The sequence below is a fragment of the Pseudoliparis swirei genome, chromosome 8 (genome assembly GCF_029220125.1).
Source record: "Pseudoliparis swirei isolate HS2019 ecotype Mariana Trench chromosome 8, NWPU_hadal_v1, whole genome shotgun sequence".
In the NCBI taxonomy this organism is placed as follows: domain Eukaryota; kingdom Metazoa; phylum Chordata; class Actinopteri; order Perciformes; family Liparidae; genus Pseudoliparis; species Pseudoliparis swirei.
In genome coordinates, this window is record NC_079395.1 from 21,124,033 (window position 1) to 21,149,102 (window position 25,070).

Consider the following 25,070-nt stretch of genomic DNA (forward strand, 5'->3'; position numbering starts at 1 on the left):
CTCTTTGAAAACACAGCTCTGTGTGAAGTTTTGTCTTTAAAAGAAGGAAACACTTTTAACCTTAGTTGCCTTCGGTCATTTTGACCCGATTAAATATTTAACCCTCGCCTTTGGGTCATTTTGACCCGATTCAATGTTTAACCATCCTGTTACCTTTATTTACTAACACATCTTCCTCTTTCTCTTGACCAGGTGGTTTAGAATAATTGTAATTTCACTCAGCTCCATCATGTCACGTCTCATGACCAGGAACAGCCAGTGCACATAGATAAGAGACTGCTGTTTAGCATGTATCTTGTTGTCAACAAATCCTCTGAAAACACACATTACATTACATGTCATGTCCAACATTTAATTGATCATAAACAGGTTTATAAAGCCTGTTGTAGATTACTTCTCTATACCATACATCTCCATTGTTGTCCAAAATGAAAGTGAAATCACATGCCGTAAATATTGTAGAGCGCTAAATCTGCTCCTAAAAATAGCCCCAATAAATATTGTTTCCTTAGGTTTGAATTAGAATTTTTGGTTTTTTTTGGTAAAAGAATACAACAACTTGATCCAAAGGACGCGTTTACCATAGAACTCAATGGACTGAGAGAGCCTCAGTCACGGTAAGCAACATTGGCATACATTTAAACAGGTCCATAACAAGCATTAGGATGCTTTTGGTGCTGTGAAAGATATTTTAATTACTGCGTCAGAAATTAATTATGTTCAAATAACTAATTATTCAAATTAAATACTATGATTTGCTTTCCATTAAGTTGAAACGGCCAAGCTATTTCTGACATGGTTTTAATCTTTCGGATTAAATAGTCAGTAGTGATCCTTAACAAAATGATGTTTATTCTACTTAATCTGTGGATAATAATCTAAAAATAAATAATTAACTACAAAGAATACAGTAAAATGTTAATGGTTTTTTTTTTTTACATTATCATATTGAGAGTGATTGATTGACCTGACTGGATTTTAGTATTTGGCCAATAAGGGCAACATGGCTTTGCATTTGAATTTGTAAATGCAATTTTACAAATCGTGCAGATTGTTTATCAAGCACAGAGCAATATCATTCATTTCTAGTCCACTAGGAATTATTTAAAATATCCAGTCTACTTTTGAACTTTGTTTTGGTCTCCACTAACACCTGATCAAATTGCCTTTTAGCTGCTTCATGATAAATTATATCGACCACCTTTTGCTCTGGTTGTCTGTGCACAGTGGGTTTCAGAGAGCTTTTCTTTTCTTTTTTTGCTGAAAATAGCTGCGTGTTGCTTCTGTAAACATATATAGAACAGCTGTGAAACTGGATCAAAACAATTTGCGAGCTTTGAAAACCAAAAAGAAACATCTCAAAGTCTGAAAATGGTTTGTGGGGTTGTTGATGAGCAACACTTTTTACTGAAGGTATTACTAATTTGCCCTTTTCCACAGAAACATACCAGATAGGGCTGCTTTTTACACGCCTTTCACTTTAACCGTATATGGCATTGTGATCAGCACCTCGGCAGTGACCGATCTCAAGGTCCTCGATATTCAAACCAATGATATCATCAGCAAACGGAAAATAATCTAATTTAATGTCCTTAATTCCACTGGTAAGCGTGTAATTATTAACTCATTGAGAAGTCATCAAAATGAATTGAATTCAAGTGGCCCTTACGTTGCAAATATATATATACATAGATATATTTATACAGATATATATATATACAGATATATATACACATGTATATATACACATATATATCTATATACACATATATACATACATATATATACAGATATATACACATGTATAGATACATATATATACAGATGCGCGCAGATATGTCGCCGGCATCGGAGCTCTGCGGTACGCAAGACGGAGAGCTGAGAAGTGTTAACGCGACACGTAGAGACGATCAATAGAGAAAATTACAGGGTGGCGGGTGGAGATTTCAGGGTGGCGCCCAGCCACCCTGTTATAATGGTAGGGGGAACACTGTATATATGAGCAATTAGGTTGGATTGGGTGGTATATTCTGTTGGATTGCTTGTATTCTGTGTAGTCGCCCAGCCGAGGCATCTTATTCGTTAATGTCTAGTTGATAGCGACCGAGTTACATTGCTAAATTGTATACATTATTCTTCAGATGTTTTTGGAAGATACCATGTAGACTTCAGGCGCATAATCACCCTTCTAAGCTACCGGTTTGCATTTAAAGCAAGACAGATCACGGCTAACGGAGATGCAAAAATATGTGTACATATAGACTATATCCTCGTACAACACACTGGAAATGACAAGAAAGGGCCCGTTCATTGTAGGGCACAAATTCAAAAAGGTTTAGGGGAGGTATGGTGAAGCATTTGTGACATTTTGAGTCAGAATTAATTCAGAGAGATACGTAGCACCACCCCGCCACATTTTCAGCTTATTTTCTGTTTGAAAAAGTTCATATTTCCCTCCTTCTTACCTTTGAGATTTGAACTTCAACCCTTCTATCGTGTGCTTCTTTACAGGGAGTTCAGCCACTGGAAGGTGAACAGCCTGGCAACCGAGAAGAGAGATTTCCTCAGATCTCCGCTGCCCTTGGCGCCGGAGTTCCTGCGCAACCTCCGGTTACTGGGGAGACGGCCGACCCTGCAGCAAATCAACGAGAACCTCATCAAGAAGTACGGGACCCACTTCCTCGTCTCTGCTACCCTGGGAGGTGAGGGTGACACGCTCGCCTTTTATATTCTCGGGGTTGGGAAAATGTTCGGGACGCACCAAAAATAGAGGAGCTCCTCATTATACGGCTCGGAGGAGTCGTAGCCCATGTAAGTGCACTGCGGAGGAGGAGGAGGAGGAGGAGGTGGAGGTGAAGGAAGAGTGTGGGGTATATGCGAGGTTCTTCTTTTCAAGGGAAAGGGTGAAAAGCTGCAATTACAATATAACACCGTGCACCTGCAGCATTCAACCAAGTCTGTTTGACAGTAATGTTCCACTCATCCTTCCCTCTGATGAACATTGCGTGGCGCTACAAGAGCTTTACAAAGCAGAGGCGGGGTTCAATTGACCCATTTCTCATATGTCTCTTTCTGATGGGATTCATTTTCAGCCTAAATCTCCGAAGACAAAAGTAACTCTGAGAACGGAATTGCGTGCCATATCGATAAGGCTCCCCACCCCCACACACCCGCAAAACTGGACAGAGACCGTTGTTGCGCTAAAAGAGACGACGTCATGATAAACGTCAGGAAAAACTCCCAAAAAATAGAAAAAAAACTTTCAGGGGGGAAAAAAGGAGCAACATAAACACATTCAATGAATATGACAGAGCGTATGAATAGTTGGTCGTAGACATGGACCACGATCCAGACCTCCATGATCCATCAGGCAGATGGAGGGAGAGAGGAGGAGTGGGCGGGGCATCTGCAGGGTCATGGCATCAGACCCAGCCAGGTCCAATGGATCCTATGAGACGTGAAGTCACAAGGACTCAGGAGAGGAAGCAGAGTTAATAATGTGTAACGGAGAGATGAAAATTCATCCATAAGTAGAGAGGAGGAGGAGGAGGAGAGAGGTGCTCAGTGTATCCTAAGCGTCCCCCTCAGCCTCTCAGCCTCTAGCAGCATCTCTAGGTCTGGACAAGGTGAACCTGGTTCAGGTCTAACTATAAGACCATCAAGAGGAAAGTCTTCAGTCCCCATGAGGGGGCGGAGTCTCCTCCAGGACTGAAGGTGGAGCTGGTTCCATAAAAGAGGAGGAGCTTGATACCTGAAGGCTCTGGTTCCCATCCTACTTTTTAAGACTCTAGGAACCACAAGTAGCCCCGCATTTAGTGAGGCAGCTCTCTAGTGGGGCAATTCGTCTGTCACCTACAAGATGGTGACGGTCACAATTTTGAACTTGCGGCTTCAGAATATCCACAAACCAATGGGTGACGTCATGGTGACTTTGTCTCAGACGGTAAAACCCCATCGTGAAATTATAAAATTATCTGCGATTTTTTCACCAGCTTATAAAAGATGTAATGGGCTTTATATCGGGACAAAACTGAATAATTTGAAGCCAATGTTACCCATTCATCTTCCAAAAATGGCCACATTGTCTCCCGACCCACTCACACACTGTCCACATGAAGCACAAGTTCTGCTTTCACAGTCTCCGAACAATCCGTCTGATGTTTGTGACGTTTCAGGTGAACATTTCATCCCCGGCCATCTAATTGTGCCGCAACTTATCACTTAATGTATACGGTGGAGCACCAGCGTGGGAGACGGAGGATAAAGAGGAATGCAGCGGCATAATAGTTAGATTCTATATGTAATTAACAGCCTCCACTAAATGGGCTGAGCCGGTCTGCATGCCGGTTAGATCGTGGCTGAGCGAACGCACACTGATCCCAAATTTCATTTATATTTTCACTTTTGTTCTTTTTTTGTTCCTTTTTTAAATTTATTACAAGACAATACATAGACATAACACCTAGAGGACGACGAAACAGTGGACACAACATCATAAAGTCAGAGTATTGTGAAGAAAAAAAAAAGAAAGAAAAATGCATGTATGCATCTGTGTGTGTGTGTGAGTTTAAAAAAAATATTTATTTAATTTAATTTTTTTCTAATGTCTTATGCCGTTGCCGATTATGGGGAAAAAATGTACTTGCTGACCGAAACCCCTCACACATAATATATAGTCAGTCATGGCATGCTGAACGGTTATAAAGGAAGTGACTCTCCCATTAACGAGATGACGAGAGTTCAGGTGAGACAAACTAACCAGTTCTATCCACTGATTATTGATTCTGCAGGAGAGGAGTCCTTGACCATTTTCCTGAACAAGCAGAAGCTGAACAAGAAGTCGGAGGGTAGCAGCAACAGCTCGGTGGTGTCTCTGGAGCTGCTCCATCAGCTGGCCGCGTCCTACTTCACGGATCGAGAGAGCACCCTGAGGCGACTGCACCACCTCCAGATTGCCACCGCTGCCATCAAGGTACCGTACCGACGTTAGGCGGCGTGTCCACGTTTGTATTCTACGCCACGCTGTCGAACCGAGCTGGAAAGAGTCCGTTTCAGTACGAAGCGCCAGTCGAAAAATACTATGAAATAGTTGTTTTTTTACACCCGCAGACTTCTGAGTTAGCGGGCCCCCAGGTCCACGCTTCAAGGTAAACGCTCCGATAAATCCGTCCCTTTTTGGACGTATCACTCCGTGCTGCCCCGGTAACAAAATAGCCCCCCGAAATCCCCTCGCTCTCAGGGTTATGCACACAAACAATCCATTTAAAAAATAAATAAAAAAGATTTCCAAGGTGCATCATTGCTTAAAAGCTGCGGGGAGAGACGAGAGAGAGGAAAATATTTTCATAAATGGCAGGCTGGATTAGAAGCACACGGCAACCCACAGAGGCACTAAAGAGAGGCAAATGTCAAGTTTCTTTAAAGTCCCAGTTGAGGGGGTGGAGTGTATTTCTGCATCCTGTTTGCCATCTGGACCGAGTTACAGGCTGGTGTGCGCTGTCCCGTGGGTGTGCGTGTGCACGTGGGGGGTTAAAAACACCTGGTCATTCATCAGTTCTGATCAAAGCTGCTGGATTTATGGCACAAAGTGGCACTAATTATAGAATTTTAAGTGGTTCAACAATTCATTTATTATTCAGCACGCAAGTCAGTTCCTCCCGCGTACGACACAGCGACACGGCATGTCGCGAGGAGACCCCGAAACACATCGCCGAGCGTGAGCTCTTTTTCATCGTTAATTGCAAAGAGGAACGGATTTATGTTGGAAATCTGCACCAAGTACTCAGAACAAATGAGTCCCGCTATCTCCTGCGCCTGGTTCCAGCTCCTTTTCCTCTGGACTAGAGGCGAAGCGGAAGCAATCGCTACTTCTTCTTTTCTGTGTGGTTGAGAGCCGATTGGTCGATGCCCGCGCCGCGGCAGCAGGTGCGCTGTGCGTTCATGCTTCAACTTAGCGAATCGAATTAAAAAAGTGTGCTCGCTGGGCGTCGACGCCGCGCGTTTCGCCGCGGGCGCTCCACAAGTCGCCGCGCGTGTGCAGGTGAGAAGCGACCGTTTAGGTTGCCGAGAGTTCGCTCGAAGATGAAAACATTTCGTCGCTCAACATATTTGCTCACAAAGCCTTGAAATGGTTCTACGCGTGAGAGACGGAGAACACAAAAGGGCTCCCGGAATCTTTTATTCCAGTGGATGCGAGCACATTCAATTTGAATTTAAAAGAAAGTTTGTTGGAGATGAACTCTAACCTTACTAATACAGCTGTTGTTTCTATTGACAAGCTTCATCACAGAAAAGCACCACTCTGATGGTTCAGCACCAGGCCAAAGAACCGCATCATCTGCACAGCCTCAATTGATAAGGAATTGAAATTGCTACACCTTTGCTACATTTCAAGATTCAAGATTCAAGATTCAAGATTCAAGATGTTTTATTTGTCACATACACACACAGGGTGTGCAGTGAAATGAAAGTGGCAATGCTCAGCAGGATGCAGCAAGCAACAAGTACACACTATTTAAAAAAAAAAACAACACATATTTACAGTAAGTGTGTGTGTGTGTGTGTGTGGGGGGGGGGGGGGGTAATCAAGTGAGCGGAACTGAACCAATACCTTTATCTTTTTCAAAAAAGGCGACAATTAGGAATAAATACGTTGAATAGCAATGTCAATTCAATTCAGTTTATTTGTATAGCCCATTTTCACAAATTACAAATTTGTCTCAGTTCTTTACAATCCGTACACATATATATCCCTGACCTTTGACCTCACATCGGATCAGGAAAAACTCCCAAACAACCCTTCACGGGAAAAAAAGTGAAGAAACCTTCAGGAGAGCAACAGAGGAGGATCCCTCTCCAGGATGGACAGAACAATAGATGTCATGTGACCAGAAGGACAGATTAGAGTTAAAATACATTCAATGAATATGACAGAGTGGATGAATAGTTCATAGTAGGCATATTCCACGATGGAGACCTCCACGATCCATCAGGCAGATGGAGGTAGAGAGGAGGAGTGGGCGGAGTCTCAACAGTGGGCGGAGTCTCATCAGGGCAATGGCATAGTTGGTAGTAGGCATATTCCACGATCCAGACCTCGATGATCCATCAGGCAGATGGAGGTAGAGAGGAGGAGTGGCGGAGTCTCAGCAGGGCCATGTGCCATGTGACCATCAAGATCTGTTTACCGCATCAGTTAGTCTGGTTTCAATCCATCTAGTGATATTTAGTGTTGAATTTACCGGTGTGACCTCAGTGACTTTGACAATTTGTCGGATTCTGTAATTCTGTGTGTGAAGCTAAAAAAATATTTACCATATGAATAGTGTTTGAGTGGAATTCAAAACGATATGGAAAGTCACATTTAAAGCAGTGGGAAATAGGGATACCCTAAAAGTAAAATTATGCAATAATACATCTAGTCAAGATAGAAATTCAACTTCCCGAAGGACCCCAAAAAATCCCAGGCAAATATTGTCAAATATTTGTGATTTTAATAGTTGCACATTTCCTCCACAAAGTCATGAATCGGTTAAGGTGGAACCAACATTACTTGTTCTCACATAATTCTCAGGTATAAAATTAAACAATCTTCTCTCAGATGTTCTCGTTTACTTATGTAGGTCGCATGGAGTTGTCGGTATTAAAGTGAGACAGTTTCAGAACCAGTTAAAAAGTTCCTTACTTTGTGTTAGAAATGAACCATTTACAAACCAGACAACTGACCTGAATCCCAAAACTCCCAACGGCCCCACATGTCTGACGTGTAATTACGTTGTCAAATTGTGGTAGACGATTTTTAAAGTTTCACATTTTTCGAAGATTCAATAAAAGTGGATCCAGCCTTGGGAATTATTAAGTGACCCTGTATAGCACCTCGTTTTAGTATTTAGTGAATTAACAGCTGATGTAAACAATGATTTGCGTTAACCTCCAGGGCTCCGCAGCCCGAGAACAAATTGGCTTTTATCTTTGCTGCAAAACTAAAAATGCTTTAAATCACACACTAAATCATGGACAGCTGTGTGTGGCCATTATGGCTGTATCCATATTCATCCCATTGTAAAACACTGGATTCGCCCTTCCAATGGACCAAAGCCCCCCAGTCATGGCTCCAGTTTTCCTCAGTGGTAATTACTTCCTGCGGTAATTTGATTAATTACAATTGTGTTAGAAAACATGCACCGCTGGTTTACTTTTCCTCCCAGGCTTTCCCCGTTGTCAGAAGTTAACACGTTGAATTTGAAGATTAATGGGCGTTGAACAAGTTTTGGAAGTAGTTTTATGTTACATTGCCACAATTAGAGAAATATTAAATGACGTCCCGTCTTATAGCCTAAACCCTTATGTTTGTGTGTTCACCAACAGGGAGCACAATGCATCACGACTGGGATCATTAGGGGCGCTTTGACAAGCCAGAGTCTAGTCTTGATACCTTTTGGTGCGTTCTCCATTTAGTCCGAGGCGTTTTTTGCAGTACGCAATTTAATAAATGAATATGCTGAGAACGGCATGAACGAGGGAGCGCATTAAGATTTTTCATCTCAGGCTCCAATAGTTGCTTTGACCGGGTGAACAAATCTCGTCTCCAGTTGTTAAGTCTTCATGGACGTCGCTATTTTTGTGGACTGCTATTGGGTCGGATCATGTTCTTGATGCCAACACTCGGGTTCTGTTGTGCGAATACCGAGTTCACAGCTCCCTAAATGAAATGCACCAAGAATTGATTAAAACGGACTAGATGTGGGCTTGTGAAAGCACCCAAAAAACACTGGTTGTAAAAAGAGGGATTAGTTTCAGAGTTTCACCGTCATGTTCTGTGTGTGTTATGATCTGGTAACCATAACGCGGACCCAAAAGCAGCACTCAAACATAAAGTTGGAAAACAAAAAGGTATTTTATTCCCAAAAATATGACAAAACGATCCAGCGCTGTCAAGTCATGATATTGATTTCATAGAAAAAGATCACAATTATTGTAAATTAATAAAACAATAAGGAACATGGAGAAATTATTTCAAGTAAACGAATAAACAAAGCAATTGGCGAGATACTTCGAACTAACGATCGGACATGGGAAAACAGGGCGGAGCTCAAAAGCCACCGGAAGTAACAGCGAGGCGTTTAAAGTTGTTCACCTCTTTCCACGTATGGAATGATGTCTTGGAGATTGAACCTACCTCAACAAAGAGGAGGAAAAAAGGAACAAGTGATTGTGTTAAGAGTGGAATCCAGTTTAAATCGGTGTAGATGGATCAATTCCTCTCAAGTTGGGAAGTTGCAACGGTCTGAAAAACGAAAACGTAAGTGAAAAATCGGGGACCAAATATTGGAAAGTCTGGAAAACCAGGAAAGGGAAATCTGGGAGCTTTGAGCTGAAACAAAACACTGGAATCCTGGGAAAAGACAATTAAGAATATATATGTCCTCAAAGTAGTACTTACCGTAAATTCCGGACTATAGACAACACCTGCTAATTTTTGAGAAAAGAAATTGTACATAAGCCGCACTTGTCTATAAGCCGCAGATGTCCTCGTTGAAACATAAGTTATTAACGCGACTAGATGTTACAGGAAAGATTGTTTAAAACTTTTAATTAAATAAATGCCGGTAACAGCCACAACTACCTACATATAGAGCAAATGCTTTTTTTCACAACAGTACTTTTAACAATACTAAAGTTCTTTTCTTCAGTATCAGAATTGAACAGTACACATTTTCTCGGCAAAAATATAGGAATCTTCCAGCAAAAGTCATTGATCACTCTCGCCATCGTCCTCCTGTGCGCTAAAACCATTGAAGTCCTCTCCTTCAGTGTTGGAAATTAAACAGCCTCAGGGCGCGATCACATCAGGCGCGACTGTTAAAAGGAGCCGCTTCAAAAACGTCTTGGCAAAAATGCGCCCGGCAAAAGAGCCCGGGGCGCCTGTGGAGTGCCTGCGTGAGCTACCGGGCGATACAACTTCATTTACAAAATAGATTCAAGCAGACGTCTGTTGTGGGAGGAGGAGGAAAAAGGAGGTTTTGGGTTCAAGCTATACGTATATAAAAAAGTACATTGAATACCACCATCTATTCCACGAATTGTGTCTTGATGGCGAGCGCTTTTAGTTGTACTTCCGTCTGAGCAGGAGTCAGATGAGGAGTGTTTAGATTTAAAATTCTCAAAGCTCCTCGTTATTAAATACCGCTAATACGAGCGTCTCGTCTGGAAAACAGGAAGTAAAGCCCGCCCCTTGCTTGATCCGATTGGCTGCCCTCGGCTTCTTGCTTGATCCGATTGGCTGCCTTTGGTCTCTTCCTTGATCCGATTGGCTGCCTTGGGCCTCTTGCTTGATTTGGGCCTCCTGCTTGATCCTATTGGCTGCCTTGGGCCTCTTGCTTGATCAGATTGGCTGCCTTGGGTCTCTTCCTTGATCCGATTGTTGGGCCTCTTGCTTGATCCGATTGGCTGCCTTGGGTCTCTTCTTTGATCCGATTGGCTGCCTTGGGCCTCCTGCTTGATCCTATTGGCTGCCTTGGGCCTCCTGCTTGATCCTATTGGCTGCCTTGGGCCTCTTGCTTGATCTTATGGGCTGCCTTGGGCCTCTTGCTTGATCCGATTGGCTGCCTTGGGTCTCTTCCTTGATCCGATTGGCTGCCTTGGGCCTCTTGCTTGATCTTATGGGCTGCCTTGGGCCTCTTGCTTGATCCGATTGGCTGCCTTGGGTCTCTTCCTTGATCCTATTGGCTGCCTTGGGCCTCCTGCTTGATCCGATTGGCTGCCTTGGGCCTCCTGCTTGATCCTATTGGCTGCCTTGGGCCTATTGCTTGATCTTATTGGCTGCCTTGGGCCTCTTGCTTGATCCTATTGGCTGCCTTGGGCCTCTTGCTTGATCCTATTGGCTGCCTTGGGCCTCTTGCTTGATCCGATTGGCTGCCTTTGCCGAGTGGGACATCGATGAGCTTTGTGCCTCGCTTGATTGATTGGGTGCCTTGGGTCTTGCTTGACCGTCTGTTCGAGCAGGTCGGGCTGTTGAGTGAGTGATCAGCAGCTGTCTGCTCGGTCCATTCGCGCACCTCACAGTTGCGTATTGATCAAACAAGAAGACACGCTTATCAACTCCAGTGTTTCCCCTACCATTAGAACAGGGTGAAATCTCCACCCGCCACGTCTACCCCCCCCCCCCCCCCCCCGTCAACAATTCTCGGCTCGCGCGACAGAGCAATGCGAGCGCCGGCATCGAAGCTCTGCCGTGATGCGCGCACACGGGTGAGCACACTCTCACTCTCACCCCCCCCGTCAACAACTCATCTCCGCTCGTCGCCAGAGCCCGATGCCGCGCCGCCTAGTCCCGCCCCCCTGAAGCTGTAAACCTAGGGGAAACACTGAACTCGATTACGATTGATCAAAACAGAACGAGGGTTCGGTTGTAGCCTCCTTGAAACATACTATTGAGAACATATTCGCTGACATGCACCTGATGAACACAGTTTTTATTTTTTCCATCGCAGACTTTTTTTTGCCTTAGGCGCTCGGGATTTGTCATAGGCGCTCGGGAAAACGGCTTAGGCGCGCGCCCAAATTTTCTCTATGCAGGAAAAACCCTGATATTGTAACTATTATCTGCGGTTTTTTTGAGAGTCGAGTCTGGTGTGATCGAGCCATTAGTTTGCAGAAACAGTTACATTGGTCCACTGTGACCCATTTAGTAATTTCATTGGTTAGATAAGCCGCATCCTTTTAAAAGCTGCAGTCTCAAAAGGTGTGAAAAAAAAATGTACCTTCTCAACTGTAATCGACAACTGAATAGATTTAAACATGACGGATCAAGCTACTGTGAAATGGAATGAAGAACAAGGAGTAGTAAAGGGTGAGTTATGATGGGCCCCTCGCGCTCGATGGAAATCAGGACTGGAATGCGATGAATCGATTTAACGATATTTAACGGCAAGAAGTATAAACAAAAGTTTAACAAACAACCAAAAGCTCACGATTGTGGGTTTCGTAGTGATCCAGGCTCCACAGGTACAGGTTCAAGCAAGTGTTGCTGTCTGACCCGGGTCAAGAACGAAAGAGCGATTTCCACCCGGTACAAAGAGTATAAGTCGCAGACCAGCCAATCACCGACTCTTCGCCAGTTAGTCAAACCTCTCACACCTTGTTGTTGGCTGAAAGTCCGTTATCAGTCAACACAGTAAACAGTGTCTTTCCCTAATGCTCTACAATAAATCATAATAGTCAGAATAATATTCTCCCAAATAAGTCCTATGATAATATCTTTCTATATGTATTAAGTTAAAGCATAAGACTTCTTTTGTAAATGTGCAAAATCAAAATAAACTATTACAACTTAACAGTACACAAGAGACTGAAAATATACAGGGGAACAAGACACAGGTGTAGGGCATGAACAATCAGGGACAGGGCAGACAATCGCAGGGACAGGAAGTGTCGGGAAACAGAGGACACCAGAGACAAGGCCTTCAAAATAAAACAGGAAGCACACAGGTTGTAACAGTGTGTACTATCTTGATAGTATTTTAACTCTTGTTTTCAAGGAGAAAAAACAACAGCTTGAAGGTTACTCTGCATCACGGTTCCTGTGCACAAAGTGGAGGAAAAAGGACATGAGAAAAGAAAGAACTGCTCTAAAATGCACGGTGGCATATTTTTTCAAATATCACCAGCTGTCAGCAGCAAGGACACACCGACGACTCTTAAAAACAAAAAAACAAAAAAGTAGAAAGCCTCGTATATATTTCTAGCAGTTTTTGCAACATTAGTAAAATTCACATTGAAACAGGGAGAGTTGAATGCAACAGCAGGAAGACAGCTGCTACCCCAGAAGTACCGTGCCACGAAGAGAGAACCGGAGCGATCACAGACACCAAGACACTCCGGGAGGACGGGGAAAATCAACCCGACATTGCAATTCAAATGTGTTCGCCGTCTGCAAAAACAACAAAGTCTGAAACGCTAAGACCCGCATCTTCAGTGCAGCAGGCGGTACGGGATGCCGCCCGCATCTTTGAGGTTAATTTTCCTCCGGATTAAGTCAATGAAACTCAGTATGAATCAGAAAAGGAGAAACCAAACAGTGAATGAAAATATGATTTAGTTGTAATCCCTGAATACCACGGGCATAACGAGAGAACAGAAAAGTCCAAACTGACACACACACTGAAGAAAAAAGCCTGGAAGGTCCATTATGTCGTCTTTATTTGAAACAATATCCACTTTAAATGAACAACTTAAAGCTTTTTTGGCAGTTAGCGTCTGACTGAGGTTGTATGTCAAAGACAAAAAAATGGAAATTGCTGCCCGATGTCGACATTGTAGATCGCCGACGTGACCCGGGTATCTACAATCTCATTTGATAAAGACAAAAATATGTCCCTGAAAAATAATTCCGGAAACCCCATTTTTTCAAGTACGAACTATGAGTAATGCTGACAATGGCTCATACAATTCCCCAGTTTTGGTTAATTTACATAAGGAATTGATGTTTTTGTCCACACTTTGCAGACTGGTATGAGGCTGGTGGGCTTAGTTTGGAAAAGATGATGTCACTTAGGTCCAACAGGCTAATCTAGCTAGCTTCTTTTCAACACATTTCCAAACTACTCCAAGCTACAAATATGTGTTGGTAACTTTACTTTAACTTATATTCACTTCTAAATCTCATTATCACTATTTTTATATTGCATGTAAATACAAAAAATGTTTTACACCCGAGGCCATGTATCAAACACTGCTTTGCCTCCCACACCACCCGTATGACATAATAATGATTATATGTGCCTGCATGCATTTGCATATCAACGATGTAATCCAACAAAAATGGATTTTCATGAAAACAAATCAATTATTTCAACACTTAAAAAAGAAGATCATCACAAACATATGTCTGGAGAAATTCAGAAATGTTTAGTTTACGAAAACTTTTTTCACTCTTATGAATCACTGTCACCTGAACAAAAGATGGAGAAAACCCAAAAACAATCACATCAATGGGGACAGAAATAAAACTGTTTTCCTCCTTGGAGACAGTTCAGGTAAACACTCCAATTTTCCAGCAATTTCATAGCAAACAGTGATTCAGCACGCCCGCTTACACACACACACACACACACTTACGGGTGCAGGAATGCGCCACCACTTCCACTTTAGAGTGAAGCATCCTTTGCGTGTTTCTGCTAAATGAGGATCTCCGCAATGCGAGCCACCTGCTGCGTGCATGTTCTGCCAGATCAACTCGTCACCCGAGAGGAAAGTGACGGCGCGTGGGCGGTACTTGACCCGCGTCCACGTACGCCTCTGGGCTCGGTGTCGCTGCAACGTCGCGTGGGAGTTGGCTGTGATATACACTATCTTTATCTCTGGCAGTAACGCGCAGGTTCTCTCAGCCACGCATTTAGTCGAGGCTCCAGACAATAAAAATCGGTAACACCTGTGTGCAATTTGCAGTTTTGAAAAAAAAAAGAGGGAGAAACTGGCGGCGTGCGGCACAAAGGAGTATTTTTACCACGGCGCTGCCGCCTTTCTAGAGCCAAAATCAGCAGGGAAACTTTTATCCTCTTTAAAACCTTCGCATGTTGCAGTAACACACATTTGGTACAGATGAACATTTTTTGTATTGATCGATATCAGGGGCGCTTGCAGGAATAAAAGAAAGGGGGGGGGGGGGCTAAGCCCCATGGTGAGGGTTAAGTTTGGTTAATTTTTGGGGGGGGGGGGCCCAGTTATCCATTGTATCCAACAGTTCATTTCAGGGTCAGTGATATTTTATGCTTATTTGGACACCATCACTGAGACAAAGATGAACTAGTGCAGTGTCAAATATACCATTCAATGGAGAAAAAAAATATTAATGCAAGGAATAGAGAGATGTCGATAGTAATTTCTTGTGAAGCCCCCTAAAATAGGCCTAAGACGCGCCTGATCGATATACTGTTGGTAAAAAAATCTAGCAAAAAAGCGCAATGTTCATAGAACTGTACAAAAACATTTCACATTTTGAAACTCAACACCTTCACAGGGAGCGAGGATCCAAATGCCGACACCGTCCCACAGAAACTTTAATCTCTGGGTTTTAAACAGTCCGAAAATAAACAGGGTTTAAATACACAGGTGCAGGTGATTGGACACAGGTGGAAACAATCAGGGACCGGGCAGACAATCACAGGGAAGGCGCAGGTGATTGGACACAAGTAGAAGTAATCAGGGACAGGGCAGACAATCACAGGGACAGGAAGTGCAGGGAAACAGAGGACACGAGAGAAGGGGACTTCAAAATAAAACAGGACACAAGACACAAAAACTCCATATCCTGACATTCACTGCTACTGAAATGTCCCGTAATGATTTGTGGTGTCAAAAAAATGGCTGTTTTGAGGATGTCGTATAGCAGGAGAGGTGACTTCTGGGAAGTGAGATCTGTGTGTTTGTGCACAAATTGTGCTTTTGAAAATTCAATTTCTATTAGGTGCAGTAGAGGACATGGGAGGGATGGGAAAAAATCAAAGCTTGACTTTTATTTTTTCTTCTTTTTTTTAACTGTGCATTTGTAAGTTTGCACAAACATAAGTCATGTCTTAAAACAGCTGGGCACGGTGGCTTTTTGCAAATATTACTCAAACAGGAGGAACAAGTGTATTTGTTGGAGGGACTTTTTTTTTAGATCAATAGACTTTTGACTAGTGAGTATTTACAGCAGTTTATGTGGGATTGAGTCAAAATAGACGTCTATGGTAATAAAGGAACAAGTTTCATGGAGCCTAATGCTGCGTGCACACCAAAAGCGTATTGAATATTCTCAACGCTTTACTCGCGTGAGTTTACTCGCTTGACGATTTGTGGCTTTTCACGTCCTTCGCACTTTAGAGGGGGCTGGGCTTATCTCTGTGGCTTTAGTCCGTGGAAACGGTTATCATTCCCGCCATCCACCACGGAAGAATTAACCACTAGTTCTGCTTTGTACTTGTTGAGGACATCCCGCAAACATTGACACATCTAACGCCCTCGTGTTTGGGTTCATAACATTAATATCATATATATTTATTCATGACATCACCCGTAGGCTCACACAGCTCCGTGAATGACTAGCAGCAGCCGTTAGATTCACCAACGGCGGAGCATCTCAACGCTGATCGTCTTTCGCAACTCGCCATCTGGCGAATTATTCGGTAAAGTTGAAATATTTCAACATGAGGCAAATTTTTCGCGCCTCTTAATTCGCGTCGTTCGCTTTTGGTGTGAACGCAGCATTAGAATAAGATATACCAGGCTTTGAATACACAGATAATAGTTGGTTTGTGTTTTTTTTATGAATTGTGTTGACAATAAGAACAGCAATCTATTCAATATGACAGCTCAGCCCGAGATTCTATTGACCTTTTAGGGAGTCCTTGTGCACATGCCTGCCGTTGGGCCCCTAATGACGTGGCGGAGCAGCTCCAGTTGTGCTCGGTCTTCAGATTCAGATGCAGGAGCTCATTGAAATCCACTTTTTTTCTTTTACTTTAAGAGGAAGGCAAGAGAAGGGTAATCTTTTGATATGCAGTGCAATGTTAAGATTCAAGGTTTCGTATTTGCCATTTATGCATAAAGAGTCCAGACACATTTTGAATTATTGTGCAGGGCTTTCCGAGTCAACAGAGATAAAAACACACGATAATAAGGTGGTGGTATGAACACTCTTAAATACAGTTTTAAAAACAGGTTCTCAACATTAAAAACAGAGGGCAAATATTAATAAATAGGCTAGTCCTGAGTGCTGATCCTGGCTTGTGGAAAAAAGAAGGCAAAGGGGAGAGTTATATGCAGATATTGCACATTTTGAGAGGTGGAGGAAGGTTATGTGGGGATATTGCACATTTTCACAGATGGTAATAGTATTTATTATTTTACATGTTGTACATCAGGGGTCCCCAAACTTTTACCTGTGAGGGCCACATAACTTTTCTCTACCTCTGATGGGGACCGGGGTCCGTTTGTAACAGAAAAAGTGTGACGATCGCAGGGGTGCCTAAATGTAAACATTTATTGTTTTCCAGAAAGCCACACATAACCAAATAGTAATAACCCTTTCCGGGATCTTCACAGAAAAAAGTCAGGAAATAAATAACATTATTTATTCTCTTACTTAACCTTTCCGCCATTATTCCGTTCTATTTGACAGGGGCTAGTCTAGGATTTGCGTGGCCAGACTGAAAAAAAAATCATAACGCGTCTCCGGTATTGTTCAGGGGGCCGGGCCAAATGTGGAGGCGGGCCGTATCCGTCCCACGGGCCTTAGTTTGGGGACCACTGTAGTACATGATAAGCGAGCTGAGGTGGTGTCGTGTTATTGTTTCCACATTGTTCAATAGTTCTGTTTTGCCATCAAGCAGGGAAGAAGCTGGCAGGGAAGAAGCTGTTTCAGAAGCGTGTCCTGTGGGTGACGATGCTGTCCACTCTGCCGTGTCTCAGGTTGCACAAACATGGAGTCCATGGAAGGAGGTTTTGTCCATGTGATCCTCTCCGCAGTCCGTATGACTCTTTGCAGAGCCTTCCTCCGCCCGGGTGGTGTTACCATACCAGACAGCGGTGAGGATGCTCTCTATCAGTCCTCTGGAGGCCTGGGTGAGAGGGCGACGGTTCAGACCAGTTTCCTGAGCAGCCTGATGACGTCAAGCCTTTGCTGGGCTTGTTTCCCTGTGGCTGTGGTGTGAAGAGTCCAGCTCAGGTCAGATGTCACCTGCATTCCCAGGAATCTGTAGCCGTCAGCCCTCTCCACCCCAGTCCCTGTGATGATGAGAGGCTGCAGAGGAGGAGGATTCCTTCTGAAGTCCAGTATTATCTCTTTGGTCTTGTCTGTGTTGAGGATGAGGTCGTTCTCCTCTCCGTAGAACGATATGTTGTTCACCAGGGTCCTGTACCCTGACTCGCCCCCCTTGATGAATGCCAGGATGGTGGTGTCATCTGCGTATTTGATGAGGATGGTGTTGTCCTGGGTGGGGTACAGTCATGCGGTTACATCGGTGTAGGATGGGTCGGTTGTAGCTCTGTGGGGATGACCGGCCGTCCCCATGAGTTGCATGTCGGAGTGTCCTTGAGCATGACACTGAACCCTCGCCCCAGTTGCTCCCCGGTCGCTTCACTGCAGATCCTTAATAACTAAGGAGGGGTCAAATGCGCCACTGTGGGATCAATACAAGTGTACATTTGTTCTTCTTTGTTCTGAGATCAGTAATCATAATCTTTATGAAAAAGGGAGAGGAATACGTTCCAAAAAATAAATTTGGTTTCAGGGCCGTGAGAAACACTGATTGCACTGTTGCTAAATGAAAATGAAAATGCTAAATGGCCCAGGTTGAAAGATCGACTCAGTGAAGGGGCTCTTGGGAGTTATGAACAAAGGCAGAGATGGGGGGGGGGGGTGTAGCCGCTCGCCGAGGTACAAACAAGCTCAGCGTGTGTTTTCGTGCTACGCTGTTCAAAGCTCTCCGCTTTGAACAGCGTCGTTCTGGGTTCGGCAAACAGAGAAAAGTCAAGTGTAAAGTGCAGACAACGGGGATAGAACTTTTGATAATCAGCATCATCAACACTCTCAAGCAGAGAGGAAGTGATGGCGGTAAACATAGAGATGTAAGTCTGGTAGTATTTTTGAGTGGGTAACTGTTTCCTGTACACTGCTCACGAGACAATATCTCCGTGGGGACTTCTCGCGTTCAGAGGGCCAACAGGAAATGGAAACACCTGGACGGTCTGGACGTTGAGTTTTGGACGTCGGACCACTGTGAGACAAGTGGTTCAATTCAGTTTATTTTATACAGCCCAATATCACAAATTACGAATTTGTGATATTGGGCTGTACACATACGACATCCCTGACCTTTGACCGCACATCAGATCAGGAAAAACAGGGAAGAAATCTCCAGCGGAGCAACAGAGGAGGATCGCTCTCTGGGGTCTAAATTCATCCATAAGTAGAGAGAGAAGAGGAGATAGGTGCTCAGTGTATCCTAAGCGCGCGATCACACCAGACGCGACTTTTAAAAGCGGAGCCGCTTCAAAAACGTCTTGGCAAAAAACGCGCCGGGCAAAACAGCGCGGGGGCGCCTGTGGAGCGCCTGTGGAGCGCCTGCGTGAGCAACCGGGCCATACAACTTCATTTACTAAATGGATTTAAGCAGACGTGTTGTGGGATGAGGAGGAGGAAAGAGGTTTTGGGTTCACGATCTATATATTAAAAAAAGGAAAGAGTACGGCGAATACCAGCATCTATTCCGCGAATTGTGTCTCGATGACGAGCGCTTTCAGTTGTACTTCCGACCGAGCAGGAGTCAGTTGAGTCGTGTTCCCATTTAGAATTATAAAGGTCTTCGTAATTAAATATCGCTGATTTTAGTGTCTCGTCGGAGTTTGCCATTTTCTTTTGAATTTCCCGCAGTTCATACCACACGTAAACAGGAAGGAAAGCCCGCCTCCTGCTTGATCCGATTGGCTGCCTTGGCCGAGTGTGACATTGATGAGCGGTGCGACTGTGCACCTCCCGCTTAAAGTTGAAAACATTTTAACTTTTATGCGCGCTTAAAAAAAACGCTAGAAAAACGCGCAGCGCTGCATTTAAAAGGCGTACCATTGGAAAACAATGGTTTAGCTAGCAGCCTGTAAGCCTATATTTGGCGATTTTTAACGGCAGAATACGTTCATCTTGTTTATTAATTATTTGCGTCAGTGTGTTTTTTAAATTGTCACGTCATTATAATATAACCTAGAATATGATTACGGTTTCTCTTGAACACAAATGAATGAATTAGGCTCAATGTTTTCGAGAGAATATCAAATGACCGAGCTCATCGAACCCGACTGACGATACATAATGTAAAAAAGTCTTTTGTTGCTCCTACTTCCCTAATCCATAATATATTTATAGCTCAATATGCTTATGACTCAAGGACAAGTGCACATTTTCCACTCTAGTTGAACCATTTTAATTTTAATTTAGCAACACTCAAATAGGAATATTCTCTTTTAGTTCAACCTGAACACACTCGTAGAAGTCTGAATTTAAAACAAAAACAGGAATGCGATGCAGCAGCTGAGTCACGCTCATTATTAAAAGCAGAGATTATCTTCGCCCTCATCTCGAGAAACAACCCAAAACGGCATCTCCCCCCGCCGCTAATCACCCCATTGCTTCTCTCTTTTTTTTACGTCTCGCTTATCTTTGACTACATCTACAGCGATGTCTCTCTCGGAGATATATTGGAGAGATGCATCGCTTTTTGTTTGCGCCTTGAAGGTATAACTTCCATTTCTGGGGGATAATAGATGCCGTCTTCGTGCGAGGCGTATGAGTGTGAGGGTGGGCGCCATTTACCACATTGCGTAATTAAGCCGGAGAATGGCTCGGGCTCTGGAAATTAACTAGTTGTTGCGCTCTCACTTATTCATTCTTCTGGATGTCCTTTTGTACCCTTTTATTCCCTTTCTTCCCTGGTCTTTTGTCTTTTTTTTGTCTCCGGCTCTTTCAACATTGGTCTTGTGTCTTTATGTACACTTGACTTTTGTGTCACTTTCTCTCGTCATTGTGTCGCCCTGATTAGCAGCGGCCCATCTCTTTCACAGCATGTCAAGTGGGATGCTCTCCATGTTTCATATTTGCCATCGCATGTATGAAGCACGACTGATGTTTGTGATATGTGGGCAATGATTACTTTGTGATGGAGCTTAATGACGGAAAAATTCAGGGGCACCTCTTCAGCTCGGCGATCTTTAGACATGACCGAGACTCTTCTTTGTTTCCTCCACACAAAGAGCCAGGATGGGGGGGGGGGGGGGGGGAAGAGTACGACGAATACCACCATCTATTCCGCGAATTGTGTCTCGATGGCGAGCGCTTTCAGTTGCACTTCCGACTGAGCAGGAGTCAGATGGAGTCGTGTTTCCATTTAGAATTATAAAGCTCTTCGTAATTAAATACCGGTGTCTCGTCGGGAAACCAGGAAGGAAAGCCCGCCTCCTGCTTGATCCTATTGGCTGCCTTGGGCCTCCTGCTTGATCCTATTGGCTGCCTTGTAGTACAACCATGATCCCCGCCTTGGGGCGGTGAAGTGATCTTATTGCTTACCTTGGGAATCCTGACATCCTACAGGAATTGCCTTGGCTGAGTCCTTGGGCCTCCTGCTTGATCCTATTGTCCCTGTGCCCAAGAATGCTTGGCTCCTGCTTGTATGAATGGCTGCCTTGGGCCTCCTGTCTTGATCCTATTGGCTGCCTTTGGGCCTTCCTGCTTGATCCATTGGCTGCAGTTTGCTTGATCCCCAAACAGATCCACAGATGATGCTGTCTCCCAGGTACTCACACACACCCTCTCATCTGACACAGAGAGGGGGGGGATTGACTGCCTTGGGCCTTCATTGATCCTATTGTTCAGCTTTCAACACCATAGTCCCTCCAGACTGGCCCAAGCTGATTGAGCTGGGACTGAACCCCTGTGCCCTGCTTGATCCTGGACTTCCTGACCAGGCCACAGGTGGTCAGGGTGCAGACACACCTCTCCTCCCTCACCCTGAACACAGAGATCCCCGGACTGCAGCCAGCCCCCCCTCCCTGTCCGTACTCACACACACACAAGTGGCCAGGTCCAGGTCAACAAAAGTTTTGCCTGGTGGTGGGCCTGACTCTTGATCTGTCACTGGTGCCAGGACAACAGCCTCATCATGAATGTCACAAAACTAGAATCGCTGATTGTGGACTTTAGGAGAACAACAGAGGACGTACTCACCACTGGGGATTAACGGGACTACTGTGGAGAGGTGAGCGGGTATAAATACCTGGTCCACCACATCACGGGATCTGACATGGGTCAACAAACAGACACTCTGTGAAGGCAAAAGGCAAGCAGCGCCCACCACCTCAGGCAGCTGAGGAAATTTAAAGTTTCAGGATCCTTCAGTCCTTCTACTGACTCTGGAGGGCGTCCTCACAGGAAGCATCACAGCCTGGTGGCCTGGCTCTGGCGCTCCGGACCAGGAGGCTCTGAGGAGAGTAGTCGGCTCGTTGACTGGAAAACACTACACCTCCCACCCCCCCCCTTGTGTACCAGGAGGTGAACCAGAGGGTGCAGAGGCAGAGGATCAGGATCATGACCACCAACCCAACAGACTGTTTCAGGTCAGGCAGGCGCCTCCGTGCGCCTCCAGAGTCGCGCACGCTGAAGAGAGAGAGAGAGAGTTTCTTTCTTTCTCCATCCATCAGGACTGTGAACCTCACCAGGACCCCACCCATACCCCACAACTGCCCTGCCCACACACACACACACACACACACACACACACACACACACACTGTGTTTTTTATGTTGTTTTTATTGTAAATGTTGTGTACTTGTACTTGTTGCACTTGCCACTTTCATCACACTTATTTCATGTTACTGTGTGTGACAAATGTGTGTGTGTGACAAATCTTGAATCTTCTTTCTCTTGATCCTGAATGATCCTATTGGCCTCCTTGGGCCTGCTATTGGCTGCCTTGATCCTATTGGCTGCCTGTTGCTCCCCTTTGATGGGCCTTGCTGCCTTGGGCTTGCTGCTTGATCCTGATGCTTGATCTTGCCTTGCTGCTTGATCCTATTTGCTGTTGCTGCCTTGGCTATTGGCTGCCTTATTGGCTGCATTGGGCCTGCTTTGCATGATCCTGGATCTGCCTGCTGCTTGCTGCCTCCTATTGGCTGCCTGGGCCTCTCTTGCTCCCATTGGGCCTCCTTCCTGCTTGATTGATTTGGCTGGCTGCCTTTGCCTTGGGCCTTGGCCTTGACTTGATTGCCTTGGGCTTGATCCGCTTGGCTGCCTTGGCCCTGCCTTGGGCCTGCCTTGGCTATTGGCTGCCTGGTGGCCTCTCCTGCTGCTGCCTTGGGCCTGCCTTGGGCCTCCTCTTGATCTCCTTGCCTGCCTTGTTTGTCCTGATGTGAGATTGACATTGCCTCGTGCAAAAGTAGAGTTCATTTTTCATTTTGTTTTTTTTAATCGCCTGAAGCTGGCAAAAAAACGCAAAACTGCAAAAACGTGGAAGGTGGCGCCCCAGGAGAGAGACAGCTTGAAGACGATAGCTAGACTCGCTGACTCTTTGATCTTAGGAGCCCACAGGGGAATCGCCACTGTGGCGGGAAACTGTCGTTGGGAAACAACGGTTTATTCCATTCTGGCTATTTCTGTATGCTGGTTCAATCACAATGGTCGACTACTGGCCCCTCCCCTTCCTCTTCAGATGCAGATTGCCAGTGACCATAAAGAATCTACTGCCCGTGTGAATAATTTGTAGTTTGGACCACGGTACCATGGAGACATGGTAGAAGGGCGACTGTGGCTCAGGGGTTAGCAGGTACATCGTCCAATCAGGGGGTTGTTGGTTCAATCCCTGGCCTAGGCGATGCGTCCTTGACTCAATTGCTCCCTGTAGCTGTGTCTACAGTGTATGAATGTAACATGACGTTTCATATAATGTAGTCTTAGCACTGGCGAGTTACGCCTTCACTCCCTGCATGGAGATCTGTTATTTGAGCATAATGGGTCCTGAAGGGCAGGATACCAACAATGCAAGTGGAGTGGGAGGATCTCTGGACAGTGGGCCTTGTATCTGCGCCTGGGTAAAAAAACAAGTTATGATTTATACAATGAAAAAAATAATGTTATATTTCCTGTTTTGTCTCTTATTAGTCAAAAGAAGTTATATAAATATTCCAAGAAAGTCATGTTCCTTATTTTAATAATTCTGATCACCCTATTCAATGCTTCATCTTTAACATCTGACGCACCCACTACAAATATCCCCTGCTTTTTAACACACACACACGTGCACCGCCGGTCATTATCAGACCAAGACACCCGACTCAGCTCGACCATCCCTTTGTATCTGAGACCGCTCCTCAGAAACACCTGTGTAGCTCTCTCTCTCTCTCACTCTTACACACACACATTTCCGTCTCTCCCTGGCGGCGGCGGCAGGTGGGAGAGAGAGAGGCCTCGTTCAGCGCTAATGTGTCGTTGTGTGGAGGGAGCCAAAAGAGATGCAACAACAGTAACATATATTTGAAATAGATCTGTCCTTCCTCTTGTTTCCTAGGTAACCGAGACAAGGACGGGCCCTCTCGGCTGCAGTAACTATGACAGCTTGGATTCAGTTAGCTCGGTGTTGGTGCACAGCCCAGAAAATAAGATCCACCTAAAGGGTAAGGCTTGATCACACACACACACACACACACACACACACACACACACACACACACACACACACACACACACACACACACACACACACACACACACACACACACACACACACACACACACACACACACACACACACACACACACACACACACACACACAGCCCCCCTGCCAAGCCTCTGACCTCCTCTGTGTACTAGTTGGCCGGGATGATCCTTTACCTTTACGCTGCAGTCGTTCTTATGACTGTTGTTCCGTGACCGGCTCTCTGTCTCTCGGGGGGGGTGGAGCTGTCAACGGACCGTACACACTGACCCCTCCCTGACCCCCTTTCAACTGCACCTGGATCACTGCGCGCTGAAGGAAATCCCACACAAAGTGTCAATCCTTTGTGTTTGAATAACAGTTGACAACAGAAAAAGAAGCGTTGGCAACGTTCGAGGCTTGACAACCTTTAATAAACTCCGCCAGGCGTGAGATTGTGTCGCACGTGTGCACGGCTAATCTCGCATACAACTGCGCTAATCAGGCTAATTGTTAGGACTGAGTGGTGTCTGAACCCAAAATGCAGTACTCCGAAGGCAGGGAATGAGGTAATGCCTAACGAGGCGTTTTAATGTCCAAAACAGGCAAATCGATGTATATCTCTATATATATACCTGAATCCATAAAACTCACAGGCTGTTGTTAAGCATACGTATTCAGGTAGATATAGAAGATATAAACGATACTTAGGGGCATTCGGAAGAGTAGTCAGAGTCCAGGCAGGGGGTCGTGGCACGGCAGGTCTGGAGTGGAAAAAAGGTGTCAGAAGGAATGCAGCAAAAGTACTGAAAACAGCTCTACAAAGTACGGATAGCAACAATGTAGCTCAAA

General features: G+C 44.8%; 1 protein-coding gene across 1 annotated transcript in view; it reads left to right on the forward strand.

Annotated features, from left to right (window-relative positions):
- The window catches only part of brinp2 (bone morphogenetic protein/retinoic acid inducible neural-specific 2), a 141,047-nt gene that overhangs the window by 43,366 nt on the left and 72,611 nt on the right, over positions 1 to 25,070 (forward strand). The window contains exons 2-4 of the mRNA XM_056421463.1: positions 2,512 to 2,702; positions 4,791 to 4,972; positions 24,091 to 24,196. Coding sequence (XP_056277438.1) covers positions 2,512 to 2,702; positions 4,791 to 4,972; positions 24,091 to 24,196 — 479 coding nt within the window. The remainder of the gene's footprint in view (positions 1 to 2,511; positions 2,703 to 4,790; positions 4,973 to 24,090; positions 24,197 to 25,070) is intronic.